At 33.7% G+C, this 16155-nt stretch overlaps 2 protein-coding genes across 4 annotated transcripts; both read right to left on the minus strand.

Moving 5' to 3' along the window:
* Positions 1 to 249: 249 nt before the first annotated feature.
* On the minus strand, positions 250 to 2319 carry LOC144855823 (GTPase IMAP family member 4-like). The gene is made up of 2 exons (XM_078713765.1): positions 1878 to 2319; positions 250 to 1489 (listed from the first exon to the last, which is right to left on the minus strand). Exons 1-2 carry the CDS (start codon positions 1993 to 1995, stop codon positions 534 to 536), a joined length of 1074 nt encoding a protein of 357 aa, XP_078569891.1. The 5' UTR covers positions 1996 to 2319; the 3' UTR covers positions 250 to 533.
* Positions 2320 to 3796: 1477 nt separating this feature from the next.
* Positions 3797 to 15983, minus strand: LOC144855539 (actin nucleation-promoting factor WAS-like). 3 transcript variants are annotated; one of them, XM_078713434.1, is made up of 12 exons: positions 15765 to 15983; positions 15085 to 15219; positions 12413 to 12499; positions 11872 to 11968; positions 11241 to 11309; positions 10695 to 10766; positions 8924 to 9047; positions 8656 to 8698; positions 8204 to 8363; positions 7356 to 7882; positions 6728 to 6836; positions 3797 to 3865 (listed from the first exon to the last, which is right to left on the minus strand). In XM_078713434.1, the coding sequence occupies exons 1-12, from the start codon at positions 15867 to 15869 to the stop codon at positions 3804 to 3806; spliced, it is 1590 nt and encodes a 529-aa protein (XP_078569560.1). In that variant the 5' UTR covers positions 15870 to 15983; the 3' UTR covers positions 3797 to 3803. The 3 variants fall into 3 exon arrangements, with proteins under 3 accessions (XP_078569560.1, XP_078569561.1, XP_078569562.1); XM_078713435.1 differs by lacking the exon at positions 6728 to 6836 and adding an exon at positions 5998 to 6103 and having other exon boundaries at positions 15765 to 15981; XM_078713436.1 differs by lacking the exon at positions 10695 to 10766 and having other exon boundaries at positions 15765 to 15982.
* Positions 15984 to 16155: the final 172 nt, after the last annotated feature.

Genomic DNA, 16155 nt, shown 5'->3' on the forward strand with positions numbered 1-16155 from the left:
AAATGAACAGACAACTATTGTATTTCTCCTCGTAACAGGGACTTTTTTTTAATAGCTGAAATACAGGAATTGCTATCGGCAAGATGGTTTCTACCATTGTTTGGATGCAATACCTAATATATTCAGTCACCCACGAGGAAACAAAAGTAAATATGTATAAGGTATAGAATAGCCCAACTAATAATAAATTGATATAATCTAATTTTTGTTAAAATCTGTAAATAAAATAATAACCAATCATTTTATAAGTAGTGAATTTATTTTGAATTATTTATGAAATGCCACTATAATACAAATTGATAACTAAAGAACGGTGTACATTTAAACTTAAATACAACTAAAACTGTAAGTTTTTACTTAAGTTTCTAGACTAACATTACAGATTGAGATACATTATAAATTGATTGAAAATAGTATGTTTAATGCCTTGTACTGATTCTTAAAGTCTTCATAGGATGTCATAATACTTTGGCCTGTTTTAGAGAACTTTTCCAAAAGGCATCCATTTAGTAACTTATGGAGTCCAAAGAGAATCATGGCACAAACCACATAAATGATAACAAGAATTTTCCAATGGCTTTAGTTCCTGAAGTTAGTAATCTTCGTAAATTAAGCTCGAACGGAGTTATCGATTCTTGGAGAATACCATCACGAACCTGATCACACACCACTTGCAGCATCTGTTCCTTCAACCTCTCTAACTCCGCTTCCATCATATCTTGTGACGCTGCGGCTGTTTCACTTTCTCTAGTAGTAGCATTCAGTGGCCGTACTCGTTCAACCTCTTTTATTTTATCAAGTAACGGTATTCCTTCATTACTAGACATGTATTTTTCTTTGGCTTTCTGTTTATGTACTCTGAGATTTACTTGAGCCAATGTGTAAACGTCATTTGTGTAGAATGTGTCTGTATTGCTTTGAAGAACATCTTGTATCATATCAAAGATTTGGTTCCTTTGAGTGTCTTTATCGCCAGATACATTGTCAACTTGAACTACGCGATTATTGCATTTTGTCATGATATTCTGTACAACAGGAGCAGCGTTTAATTTAAAGTTTTCAATAGACGTCGTTCCATTTGAACTCATGATATCACTTTTTGTCAGAACAATTATCGAGTTATCTATAGCGCCGGGAAAAAACGCATTTTGAATCCTTGACATTGCCTGCTTCTCTTCAGAGGATAACTTAACACCTGGGACTACGAATATGCAAATGTGAGGCCCCGGGGCTGTCAAGCCTATTAGTTTATTAACTTCAGTAATGACAAATTTTGGCGCGATTCGGGTATGGAACAAACAAGGCGAGTCTACTACAACATATCGTATGTCATTCCTGACGCACGGATAGTACGCGCTTGTCCTTTTACTTGCCTTCTTAGCTGTCTGTAAAACTTCACCACCTGTAATCAGTTGTGCCACAGAACTTTTGCCAGAGCCATCAACTCCTAACAGAAGAATTCTAACTTCATTTTCTGGAAAGTCTTGTTCTGTAAAAAGAAACACCATGGATTCTCAAAAGTTTGTCGTTTCATGACAATACGCTTTGATGACCTTACTAATTGTATTTATCTTATCTTAAATCATAAGTCATTTGACAATTCACATTTCCTATTAATATAGCCTACATTATACCCTAAATTGTCATCTATTTCATGTGACCATATTGAATATGACCAGACAGACACTAACATTAACACACATCTGGGTAGGCCTACACACGGGAAGACGTTTGATGGGAAAAATACATGTCTTGTCCGTGGATTTTCCCTTAAGTCACAACATTTTCAGCTACAATAATATATTCTCAAACAAGAAACAATAGTACGGTATATTCTTGCCGATTGGAGTCTAAAGAGAGTCCGCAATTTGCCTCACCTATAGTCTGTAGTGCATACGCTTCGCTGGATGGCACTATATTTTTCTCTTTCTTCAGTGGCGTTGGCTTCACCAGTTTACCAGCTTTCTCTTTTCCACTTTCTTCGTTTATACCCATTCTTACAGGCTTAAACCGTCGAGTGCGCCTGTGATAATTTTACTTGGATAAGACCATAATGTCGAGCAGATGCCTGAACTTGAGTTACTTTATTGGCTGCGCTTAGTTACATTTCCGTTGGTGACTCAAAGGCATTGTGTTCCGGAGTTTTACAAACCACCAATAAGAAACAATGTATTAGATAATAATTGGGATTTACTATTTGTACTGGTGATCATTTGTAATCAGTTTGTATTGAAACCAAAATAAACAAATATTTTGGCATTGACCAATTCAGCAGACATACAGGCATAAGTAATATATGCAATATAACTGTGTCATTGTGCCTTAATCAACAGATTAAAATATGACGTATTATAAAGGATTTGAATGAAAAAGTATAGGTTATGGATGAATGACTCAAAAATGTATATATATAAATTATTATTCTTAAAATCAAATGACAAACAATACAAATATAATTTTCTAAAAATAAATAATGTATGTCAACTCCGTATTAATTTCTATGTCCTTAAGTTTTTCCCCGAATTTTTTGTCCACGGTGTCTAATTAATTCTAATATTTTCTCACGGTCAGCGGTATAATTGAAAGTAATAATGACTTTCTATTTAAAATTAAAAAAAACACAGGGTATTTCTCGCACGATTCGAAAAATTTGATATTACCGACCATGTTCTTTAAAACAATTAAAACATTCTACAAATTACTGATTTGTACATTTTATTTTCTTTCTTTTTTTATATATATTGACAAACAATAATATACATAATAATATTCCAATGTACGACTATGAAAAAATGTATACTGCGATTGGCTTCAGTCAAACAGTTAAATATTATATACAGTACTGTATGTGCTATTTCGTAAATGTCCGAGTTCAATAAACTTCGCAGAAATATACTGTATTTCATATAGAGAATTTTAAACTAACTCTCCGTGAAATATCTATACGATTCTCGGTACTGTATCTATAACTTGTACCGTATCATAGACAATGTATGATAAGCCTAATCTAAAATAATACAGGCGTCAATCATATGTGACCCGGTATTATAGAATTTGCCTATGATACTGGAAATACAACGTCATATGTTAAGATACAGTTCAGAGAATCGGGTGAAATATTAACATTTTTAGTCTATAATTTTAATATATCTCAATAATTATCAATAGAAATTTTTTAACATAACTTTGTCTATTTGTTATCTTTATAAAGTGAAATATTTTCAAATAAAAATATACATAATTAGCAATTGAAAAAAAAGTTTACCCGACGGTGTGTGAAAGGACACTTACATCTCCACCCAACCACACCCACCAATTACCCAAGCATTGCTAAAAATAATACTGTACAGATTCCCCACCTAGATACCGATATTAAAACTTTGGATCCAAATAGCTGCTTTATTGATAATATAAATAAATTTCTCTCTTATATTTTTTAACGATTAAACAGTACAATATCGAAAAAGAAAATCAAAACATTGTAAGATTGTTGTTTTTTCCAGCTAGTAGCAACAGAAGCGTATGGGTCTCTCAGTTGATACCATGTTTCAGATATAATAATAATATTTGACCATCCCGAAAATGACCTTTTGTTTGGCCTACAGGTCACTTCAATACATTTCTATTCTTTAAAATCATTATGAAATAATTCCAAAATATTCACATTTTTAGAATAGTTTCGCAACAATGGGTCTGATCTTTTATTATAAATTGTTTAGCTGGATCATCTTTCCCTGTATTACCAAAAGATGATGAAATAAATTTTGAATTTATGTTTTTTTTTGTGTAAACAATATGTTGTATTAGTCTTCCCATTCATCGTCGTCATCTTCAAATTCATCATCTTCATCCCCTTCACTATCATCTGAAAATGTGACATTTAATGTTGTTGTTAGCCTGTCACGAGGAAGATAAAGCTCAATGGGACACTCATAAAATTCTCAAAGACTTTGCTTAAGGTCTTTCTGGACTGGACACTGGTTTTGAAAGATTAATTTTAATGGGACATCTCAAGCATATCCTTAATATGACTCGAGTGCCCTTTTAGAACCCCTATTAAGGGAACACTTTCAGGGTCTATAAAGCGTCCCCTTAAGAAGTGCCCTCTGAATAGGAGTTGGTCATAATTATTGTTAAGTTTCTCCTCACTCGTTCCATGAGAAAGTGTCCTCTTAATAAGAGTATCCCTTGAACAGTGGTGTCTAAATAGAGAGGTTCTACTCTATACTCAAGTATAAGTCCACCCTGAGTTATAGAAGGGAAATGGGTAGTCAAAATGCCATGCTATATGAAGATATTATGCAATAGCTTTGAAAATACATGCAGCATGCTAGTATTGTGTTATATGAACTAATACACATATTTTCCATTTAGTTTTGAGATTTATGCGTTAGTGAAGCCACATACAATTAGGGATCAGATGTCATTTAGGGTTCTGATGATTTAGCTGCTTTGCATCTAAGAGCTAAGCTAATTGGTCAGATTTATGCCCTAGTCTGGCAAACATTTGACCAATTAAATTAGGTTCTGACTGAACAGATTTCTCCCCCCCCCCACCCCACCCTTTTTTTCTATGAATAAACTTGGTTGATTGATTGATTTTATTTGATATTCATACATAAAAGTTAAAATATACAATGTATAAAAAGAATACCTGGATAACCCATTAAGTCGACAAAAAAGTAAACTTATTTCCAATGGGGTCCAATCCGTAATGACTGAAAAGTGAGTGGTTGGGCCTAGTACAATTATCGTTAAGTATGACTCAGTAAAAATGAAAAAACAAGAAAATACATACAAGACAAGAAAACATCAAAAAAACAATATTAAAAATAGCTTAATTAGACTGAAATACCAAGCTGTTCATTATTAAAATATTCTTTAAGTTTTATTTTGAAGGTTGCATTATTTTGTATTGATTTGAGTGAATTGGGGAGCCTGTTCCAGTCACGGATACCTAAGAAATAAAAAGTCGTATCATTAACGCCAGTAGCCTTAGGAGTGACAAAATTAAATGTTGTACCCCTGGTGAAATGGTTGTGATGATCAGAAATTAACAAAAAGTTATCCTTAAGGAAAGAAGGCGTATTAAAGTTATAACGAATTTTGTGAACATAATTTAATCTTAAAAACTTATTTCTGAGGCTGACATTAAGAAACCCAAGATCGGAAAGCTCTTTGGCACCTATGTGAGACCTCGGACCAACATTTAAAATGAAACGTGCCATCTTGTTTTGGGCAGTTTGTAATTTATGTTTAAGATTCTTATTGACACCGCCGTACCATGCCGAGGCAGAATAGTCAAATGTACATTGTATTAAAGCAGTGCTTAATAGTTTACGACATTTTTTATTCAAGCACGAACTATGCCTAGGTTGATTGAAACAGTTGGAATTAGCGGTCTTATCATAGAACATGGTTGACATCTGCCACCCTAAAATAATCATGATGTAATTTTGTAAATGTGTGAAGTACAATGTATGATAATATACAAACATTTCAACTATGTCTAATGTTTCTTAAAACATTGCATATTGAATCTCCATAATTTAATATCTGATATTTCATGCATTACTGTAAGGTTTAGAAAGGTTTCATTTATTGCCTCACTTTTAGAAATTAAAATAAGTCATATTTTACATATGAATATCCTATTGTTATATTAGGTTTATCAAAAATTAGTAAATTTATATATTCCCAGAAAGATAGTTTTAAGTAAGTGGTTAGTTTTGGTTTTCTAAATTTTAAACATGCTTGAGAAAATATCCAATAGCTAAGATCCCGTAACCATTGTTAGTAAAGCTATTTTTAAAGCTATTCTATTTTACTGTATAAAGCTCTGTCTACACTATCAAACATTATGTGACAACAACATGTGATGTGCCTATATATGGACATGATGTCATATCACTATCATATTTAGGCATATCACACCTTTTTTGTCAAACTAGTTTGTATGCAGATTTATATATGTAGAATTCTTGTCACATGTCCTACCTGAGCGAATCACATTTGACCTTAGCTCTAGAGCTTTTCTGAGCGCAGCACCTAGGCCTGAGTCATCTTCAATTACAGGTTCGTTATTTTGTTCAGATGGATCGACCTGCATGATACCATGATATTATACTTTACAATACAATGAGATGATTTGTCACAACAAGCGTGCCATACTAATGAATACAAGATATACAGGCTTTCCACACATTTGAGCTCAATTTAAACAAATTTAAAACAAGTTGTCGATAGTTATAAATATTGAATAATAATAATAATAAAATCTTTTTTTTTGTAAAGAAGCTTATCATATATAGAATGTTTTCTTCCACAATTAAATTTCAATACATGTTTTAACCTCGAACAGGAAACGGCATTTTCTTCTACATAGAGGAAGACATATTTCAACATTTTTTTTAACAATTTAAAAATCATTACATTCCCTTTGAGTAGTAGGATGGCTAATAAACAAAGAAGACCTGTATATTAAATAAATATATATAAACAGAAAATTTACACCGCCCACCACAGCAGGCTATAATATATAAATACACCAGTCAGGAATTTTCAATAAATTTGATACCACAACACGATAAAAATATGATGAATTTCATGATAGTATGATTAAAGCAAAACAAACACCAATGAAACAAAGTAAAAATGTATAAAGTGTGGCGTAAGCTAGCAGTATGAGGGTGGAACAACGTCGACGCGATGATACCGCCTAGTTTACCTGACTGAATAGCCTTCTTTCGGTCATCAAGAGCTTTGCTCAACAAACTGCCTAAATCATTGATAGACTCAAGCGGTGACTTGGCGACTGAAGCTCGGTCGTCACTCACCTGACACGATGCAAGTTGTTTTCAAGTAAAATTAAATATTTATTTTTAAAAATCAATAATTGTATACAATAGTCAATGAGCGAGCGAGTGGCAGAGCGGTAAACACAGTGGAACCGTAATTATGTACAGTAGCCAAAACATCAGTAAGGGTTTGAGGCTCACTCGCTCCATGGTTCTGATGGTAGAACGAGTCTCCTAAGATAAGGACTATAAACCGTAGGTCCAGTGTACACATCTAGCTCATGTACATCTTTCGAGACACGTAGGGGGTTATCCCGGTGTACTAGTACACACAGGCACTGTCACTCACAGCCACTGTTTGACTGAAGAGGTCAAATAATAAATAAAGATCAGCTGGCATTCAAATAGATCATCAACATAAATCTGTAAATTTTGATTTAAATCCTGAGGATGCTGTGATCATCCTTAGTTTCAACTGACCCCATTGTAGCATTAACAGCAGGTCCAAATTCAATTTTATGGGTAATCAATAAATTTAACACATAATAAACATCTTACCTTCTTTAGCTTCTTTCCACCTCTGATTTGATCAAGTAATGCTCCTCTGGGTGTACCACTGTTAGGCTCTACTGCTTTTAACTCTTTGCCTTGTTGAATCTGACTTAAGAGATCACCTCTGCCTCCTCCTCCTCCGCCGCCACCACCACCACCACCACCCATAGATGGTGCTCCTGCTGATGGTACAGGTGGTGGTGGAGGTGCTGCTCCAACAGATGGTGGTGGCGGTGGTGGTGGTGGAGGAGGACCGCCGCCACCACCGGAAGGAGGTGGTGGTCCACGTGATGGTCTTGTGATCGGGGGAGGTTGATTCATGCTTGGTGGTGGTAATGGAGGAAGCCCTCTTGAGGATGAAGAAGGTGGACGTGGAGCTGGTGCTCTTTGGGGTCGTGGGCTAGCTCTGGTGTCTCTCTGGGGAGGAGGGGGAGGCAAGTCTCGGCGAGATGGGGGTGTAGGAGGAGGCATTCCACCGTCTCGACGAGAGGGTGGAGGGTGCCGATCTGATGGGGGTGGTGGAGGTGGCAATTCTGTAAAGATAAAAAAGTAGAATATTCATAGTTACAATACATATGGTAAGGACCAAATGGTTTTGTGAAATATATTTATATTTGTCAAAAAAAGCATTTAAAATAGTTAGTTTATAGTATTTGATTTCTGAATTCTGATTTTTTAATAATTTAAATATACTTTAAGGAATGAATAAATCCTGATTAACTGGTTCACAAAATAGAACCTGTATCAGGGGGATTACAATCTATCTGATAGGACAGTGATTAATTCACTATTGGTGATCCTTGGGCACATGTGCCTAAAGACTAAAATAAAGAAAAACAAAACATTAAACTCACCTGGTTTGGCTCGCTCTGCTTCCTTTTTGACGGCTTCAATTCCTCCATGTTCTTCGATAAAGTCATTAATGAATTTAGCTGTGTTCTTGTCTTTCAATAAGGCTTCCGTCACTCCAATTGACTGAAACCATCCTTTCACTGACGGATCCATATTGTTAGTCTAAACAAAAAAATCATATTATTTTGAACTTGATAAACAACAATTCGCTCTAAAAATTCATATATTTTATGCTTTATTTTCTTAATATTTTTTTTGTCACATAAAGTTTGATAGTGTAGACAGATAGGCTTAAAGGCTTAGGAGTAGAATAGAAAGATCTGTGAGTTACGACCCTGGAACTACTTTAAGTCAGAATTGAATCCTAGACTTAAGCATGTTAACCACGAAGCAACCATTCTACTAAGTACTTATTATTTTGTTTTTTGTTGACATATAAATTATCACTACTTACATCAAATCCCTTGTCAGGATCCCATCCAACATGGCTGACATGTCTATGAAAATAAAGAAAAATGTCAGTCTACACTTTGTTTCATTATTCTAAATAATTGCAAATATTTGAATTGGGATAGTAACTATTTGCTATAAATATATTACTGTCTCCATAGGTAGTCTGGCCCTAGTAAATAAAATGTAGGTAGTTTAACTGCTTGCTTTACTAGGCCTAGAAGCCTAGGACTACTTACTAAACTACTAGTAGTTTTAAAACAAAGTCTTACTGGAAGTTTGATGGAAGCCCAATATCAGCTTTGGTAATTTTGCTTTTCTTTTTGTCTTTTTTCTTTGTTCCTTTCTTTTCTTTATTATTGTCATTTGATATCTGGTTTGGTGTGTGATGTACCTCTGATGAAAAAATATAAAAATAGATAATTAATTTAAATATAACATTAATTATACAAAACACTAATTACAGTAATTATTGTATAATTTGTGTAAGCAACAACCTTCGGATAAGTCCACCAATTTTGAAAACAACAAAACAGGCCTATGGGTATACTGCCACTGTCAACTGGGTTATAAACTGACCCTGATAGCCCATAAACATGAAAGCCCATAAATGAAATTTTAAAAACTCCTAAATTATAGTGCAGACATTATATTTGGTATGGTTAGTTTGTATTGTAGCAAACAACAAACTGACATTTGCAATTCTAATCTCTAAGGTATCATAATAGGTTGGCGAAATTTACTGTTATGCTTATTTTCTCCAGTTTATAAGCAGTAATATCTTCTACCTTTATTTTCTAACTTTAAAGTTCGCTATTTTTATTTTAAAATGTTTCTAGCACTTTAGCACATATACACCATTATTAAGCAAATTTGAAGTCTAAACTAATTATTTATTCTTAACAAAATGAAAAAAAAAATCTATATTTAATAATTTAATATCTCTAAAGTTCTTATAAAAAGATAAAAATATAAGAAAATAACAGTATACAGTAGATCCCTATGTATGGACCTTTTTAATGCAGTGTCCCCTTAATAGGGGTGTGCCCTGAATAGAGGTTTGCCTTAGTATTCAAACATATATGGCCCTTCATTTGTTTTACTGTATGTGATGGTGTCCCCTTAATAGGGGTGTGCTCCAAACGAGGAATTCTACTGTAACATAAACAAAACAAAAACAAATCTATAATCTACTAAAAATAATAAATAAAAACAAAACATGCACAAAAATAAAATCATGCAATAATAAAAATGAAGCAAAAACAATAAATATAAATAAGTATATTACATTATAACATAAGTATGAAATTTATTTTTATCTTGAATAAGTAGTAGTATTAAAAAAACCAAGACAATGGTATGACGATAATCTTGTGGGATTGAGTAGCAAATCCCACACAGTTAAATAAACACAGCAGTCTGTAGGAGCACCTGTTAGAACTGTCTGAATAAATATAATAATAACTTGTTGAAATGGAGACACAACAAACTATGGTGACATATACAAGACAAAACAAACAAACAATGCCATTACATAGTATACCAACAGGCTATCTCTCTCCAACCCCTAGGCTGTCTCTCCCATCTCCCTAGGGTGTCTTCACTCAAGTTGGACATGTACAACGTCCTTACATAGCATACCAACAGGCTTTCTCTCTCCAACCCACGGGCCCCATCTCCCCAGGGTATCCTCCCTCAAATTATACATGCACAATGCCATTACATAGCATACTAGACACAAACCTGGATACTCCCCTCCACATCTCAATCACCCAAACTAATGTTCTATAGAGGGTAACACATGTAAAAACAAAAATTTAAAATACACACACGCACACACATATCAGAAATAATTGGAAATCAAAAGAAGCATACACAGTACTGTAGGTACACGCCCACATACCTCACACAGTGCATACAAACACACAGTCACAAACATAAAACAATAAAATAGTCTCCATGAAGCTAGAATTCAAAACAAAATATACTTAAGCACAAGCAAAACTACTAGTAGCATAGCAGCCTATTGGGGTCGTACTGTACCTCGTAAACTCGGGGAAGAACTCAGTCTAGGTGCGGGACGTGAAGGTACGTGCACCGATTTACTTCGATGAACTGAAGAAGTTGATGGTTAAATAATCAAATATGGAGCGTGAAATGTCGCATTGGTTATAATTAAAGAAAATATATTTAAATGATAAATAAAATTTATAATTTATGGTGTTTGCATGATATAAATTCTTCTACAAAGAAAGAATCAAATTCAGTAAACAAGAAGTAAACTCTGGATACAAACTCTAGGCTGACCTCACATGACCAAGAATGTATATCACATTTTATAAAAAATAAATGTTGTGATTATCCGTGAATGCTAAACTTATTATGCTAATTCTTTATTTCATCATAAATAAAACTTAAAAAACAAAAGTAAGAAAATTGGATTTGCAATTATGACTTTACTTTTACTAATTTTCTTTTCATTTAAAAATAATGTAAAATCATTACCAAAAGACACAAAATACCTAATTAATAACGGACAGTTTTCATGCTAAAAAATTTAGGAAATTGTTGATGAAATTATAGACTTACCAGGCAATGGAGGAGGAGCGTTAGATCCTTGGTTACTTGGAGGGACTGGTGGCGCCTGTCGACGTTTGTCTGTGTTTAGGAAGGAAGTTGTGAGAAACTTAGAAACACTGCATAATATTAATGATTAAAGATATCGACGACTTGTGTTCAAGGAAGTATTAACAATTAAATAAACATAGAAAGTGCTCAACAACGGTGACTAAAGAAGCAATTAAAACTTGTGAAGACAATCTAGCAACAATTTGTATATAAATTTCTTCAAATCTATACACCAATATTCAGGCCTGTATTCTGAGTCTGTCATGACTCACCTTTATGACCCAGGGTAGCCTACGGGTTTGATACTGGTATTTAACAAATCTTCTCAAAGTATTTCGGTCTAAGTAATAGCTTGTCAGCTTCAAGATTTTATTTACTATAGTCATTTTTACAGTTATAAGGAACCCTATTTAGGAACCTCCCAACAAAGTGTCCCCTTAATAGCTGTATCTTCTGAATATGGGTTGGCCATAGTGTGGACACATATATTTTCCCTTCTTCGTTTCACATGAAAGTGTACCCTTGATAGGGATGTTCCATCAATAGTTGTGTCCCTAAGGAGAAATTGATAAAAATGTTTATAATACTGTACCTCGTCTTTGTTGTTTTAAGCTGATCTTTTCTAAAATAACACCACCAAAATTTTCCGCTTCTAGGTCACTTGCGAAATTCAGTCCTGCCCAACAGGTCTAAGAATGAAAAAAATATATAAATACAAATATACTATAATAATTATATTAATCTAAAGGCAAATAACTGAAAAATGATAATGCTCAATGGAGATACAAATTAAAAAAGCAAATTAGCTTTAAATCAAACAATAAAGTAAAACAGCCAAAAATAAATTGCAGAGCTTCTAGCTCTTCTTCAGTGCAAAGAAAGAAATTATATAATAATTACATTATAATAAATATATATTATCTGTATCACTCTAAACTTCAGACGTACATCTACGGTAATTATTAAAAAAAAACCACATTTTTATCCAAAAACTTCGCCTGTCAGTGTCAGGATTTTTTCATTTTCATTTGTTGATTGTATTGTTTCTAAGCTAATCGATTAAATATACAAAGGAAATCAATAATCCATCTAACTCTCCACCATTTTCCAGTGACCAACCACGTTTTACTTACATCAGTACAAAATGTATGAAAAAATGGTCTTGGTTTCTTGTACTTAAATTGATTGTAAAGCTCTTGTTCCCAAACCATAGCATTTTTCTATAAAATAATGTTAAGTTAAATAAAATGAAGAAAATATATATTTTACATGCAATGTTCTGTTGAAATATTCCGAAAGTATGGGTGGATCATTGCAAAAATAGGAAGCTACTTGCAAGGATCTCCAGTGTGTTGCCCTCCCCTACTCTTCCAATTATGGGTGAATAATTGCAACACATTTAAATTACTATGTATTTGACAATAAATTTGAAATTGAAAAATAGGGAGCTATTTTCAAGGACCTGGTCAGTGTGTTGTCCTCCCCCTCTCTTCCTGATATGGGTGGATCATTGTCAACAAATTTCAATTACTAGGTACTTGACAATAAATTTGAACTTGAACAATAGGGAGATATTTGCAAGGACCTCCAGTGTGTCGCCCTTCCCCTCTCTTCCAATTATGGGTGGATCATTGCAACAAATTTCAATTACTATGTATTTGACAATAAATTTGAACTTGAACAATAGGGAGCTACAGTATTTGCAAGGACCTGTATAGTGTGTCGTTGGTTGGTTGTCAACTGAACCTAGAATCCTACAAAACTGTTTTAAAGAATCTAGTGAGGAAGAAATTACCAATGTCTTGTCATGTACACATTGAATTAACATTAGATTGGTCATCACAATTCGAAAGCACCCTACTATGACCCCCTAAGTAACCCTCAACATTACTGTACATGCTTAAGGTAACCATTTCAACAGAACTTTGCAAGTTAAAAAAAAAAGATGAAATCAAACTTACAATATCATATTTCACAGTTTTCAGTAATGAAATCATCCCTTGCAATTATCAACAGTAAATCCAAATAAATATATCAAGGTATAAAAGTACTGTAGGGGATATTCACATAAACACAGTCTGGCACTGAGTGGTGTTTATCAAGTAACTGTTTGGTTTTACGATGTCACAAGAAATAAATATCATTTCCATTAGACCAATCGGAAGACAGTTTGTTTTGAAAGTTTTGAATTAGTTACAATTTTGTCGGTATTTTTGTAAGATATTAATTGAATCATAGGTGATGGAAATAAAAGGTCTTTGACATTTTTTGCTTATTGCCCAGGAAGTCCGTAAGACGTACATTTCCGGACAGTTTTACGTTTACCTGTAAGGATATAGTTGAACAATTATAGAGAATTTACAGACTGGAAATCCCTTTTGATGACACATATTAAAATTTGCATCATAATGAAGATATTACAGAGTAACTATGGCTGATTCACGGAATAATAACTGTCAACGATTTCCTTTAAATTTCTTTAATTTATACGTAACCATCTTTAATGACAATTTACAACTATTTCCTTACTTTTTCCTTTAATTTATATGACAATCATCTCAAATGAAAATTTACAATAGTAACAAACCAGTTATTGGAAATAAATATTAAAAGTTACTCCGATTCAGCCTAGTTTAACGAACATTATGATTACTGTAAGTATGGTACATGGGCCTGTGACACGCTATAGTGACATTTCCAGTTAGACCTACTGTAATTTGGATGTAGTGAATTACAAACCTATAAAAAATAAATTGTTTCGTTTAAAATGGTGTGATTGCCAATTATAATAAAGGAAGCTTGTTTTTTATACTTTTTATACTTGTCTACTTTTTGTCTTGTCAAGGTCACATAAGTCATAGTAGGTAGCAGCCTAGATATTGAGGTCTAGACTCATGTTAGGCCAACATTTTAAGACTCATTATTATATGAAATATATTAACAGAATAGAATTTGAAAAACTGTATTAATCAATTTTTACTTCCACTCAATCTCAGTAAAATAAAAATCAATCGTTCAAAGAAGACTTTTTTGATGCAGAGAGAATAACTGGTTTATATTAAACTTCGCACTTGGTGAAAACAATGTGAATCATTCCTCTATCTTTTTATTTATTTATACATTGTTTGTAGAAATACAACTTAGTCACCAATATATCTTGAGTATTAGTAATCCTATAATATTCTTTTACAAAGAAGATATTTGTCATCTACTGTGTATTACTGATGTAAAATGAAAATTATTTTAATCATTTCCCTCGATGGGGATTATTCTGAAAGTCAATCATAGAGCACACTTGATGAATCTAGATGATTGAATCTTAATGATTAAATATGATCAAGACATCATTGTACATGATGACATGTGAATTTGTGAATAACAATAATGCTTTGTCAATTGTATGACCCACTACACGACACCCAGGAGAGGTGCGTCATTTGTCTGATGTGCATCATACCTTACTGTATGAATACCATGGATGACACACCTGCGTCAAAAAAGTGACTTACTTTTATGTGACCATGATACACCAATTTTGACGTATCGTGACCATCTTGTTCATGATATGGTAGTGGATGGTAAAGTGACGGACATTGACACACAATTGTTTATCATATATGTTTTTTGACGCACCCCTGCATCAATAATTATTTTTAACTGACACACCTCTCCCGGGGAGTGTATAAAGTGCTTTCTTGAAGGTCTTAACTATTAAAGCAAAATGCATGACTTAAAGGCTGTGCTTGGAAGTACTTACTAAGATATCGTATACAGTACTTACTAAGATATCGTATACAGTACTTACTAAGATATCGTATACTCGGATGTAGTACGATCTGTTTGGGTTATCTTTTACGAAACATGCTACGCCACAACATTGCTTCACCCACGAACTTCCACTCTTTGCCAGAAACACTTGAACAACAGAGGTGGCCAGTGTCTAAAATTATGAAAAAGTTATCATTACAAATAGTTTATAACAAAATGATGAAAACATAATAATAATAATATGGTATTGGCCTAGGGCCTAGTAGTACAATTAATTGTAATTGTAATTGTAACATTGTTAAAATTATCACTGTACAAATTACCGATAAATGAATGATGTGCTACTCTAGCCTACAAGCAGTCTCTTGCATACTGTAGCTGTGCTTTTGTGGGTTTCCCCTAAGTTTGCCCTGTTTCTTAAATTGCTGTTGACTGTTGTGTGGCTTACTTTACCTTACTTAATTTTTTTTTTAAGTGAGTCAGTCTTACATTTTCTCATTCACCTCATTGAAAGTAAAAGACCAATCCAAAACTCTACCCCTTTTTTACCATCTGAACTCAGTAGCCAGAGTCCACAATAACCGTGAGAAAATCAACCAGGAAGAGATTATTTGTATCTAGGCTAGAGCTTAGCTGCTGCCAGGCCTAGCCTAGGCTAGGCTAGCTCGCTAGGGGCCCAGGCCTAAAAAAAATAAACACTCCCACGAATTTACTTACAACACATCTTTTCCCCAAGAGATTAAACACTTGATCATTTTCTTGACGATTAAGCAGTGAACATTGTACGTTATTTTGCATAGATTTTCTCTGTGATTGTGTCATTTTAGCAGCAGTTTCTGACAACTTGGCCGGTAAAACTGACCACTAATTTTGCAAAAACAACACACGATCGCCGTCAAATTTATTTTCACTTCCGCTTTCAAAATTGAATAAAAAATCACCCCCTCTATAGTTACCTCTTGTACAAACTTTTTGGAACTAAAATGTCTCCCCACATCCCCTCCGATTCCCAGCTTGACTATTTAAATGTTAAAATGACATCGCGTTCTTTCTCTTTTTTGGTCTCAAAATCGGGGTTATTTTTTTGCTGATTCGCTTTAAACTTTTG

This window comes from Antedon bifida, chromosome 11 (genome assembly GCF_963402885.1).
Source record: "Antedon bifida chromosome 11, ecAntBifi1.1, whole genome shotgun sequence".
Lineage (NCBI taxonomy): Eukaryota > Metazoa > Echinodermata > Crinoidea > Comatulida > Antedonidae > Antedon > Antedon bifida.

Coding starts and splice junctions, on each gene's coding strand:
- LOC144855539 (XM_078713434.1), bottom strand. CDS start 15,869: ATGACACAATCACAGAGAAAATCTATGCAAAATAACGTACAATGTTCA. Junction 15,220..15,764: donor TCTTGGGGAAAAGATGTGTT/GTAAGTAAATTC, acceptor TCATAATTTTAG/ACACTGGCCACCTCTGTTGT. Junction 12,500..15,084: donor TCCGAGTATACGATATCTTA/GTAAGTACTGTA, acceptor ATTATTTTATAG/AAAAATGCTATGGTTTGGGA.
- LOC144855823 (XM_078713765.1), bottom strand. CDS start 1,995: ATGGGTATAAACGAAGAAAGTGGAAAAGAGAAAGCTGGTAAACTGGTG. Junction 1,490..1,877: donor GTATGCACTACAGACTATAG/GTGAGGCAAATT, acceptor TTCTTTTTACAG/AACAAGACTTTCCAGAAAAT.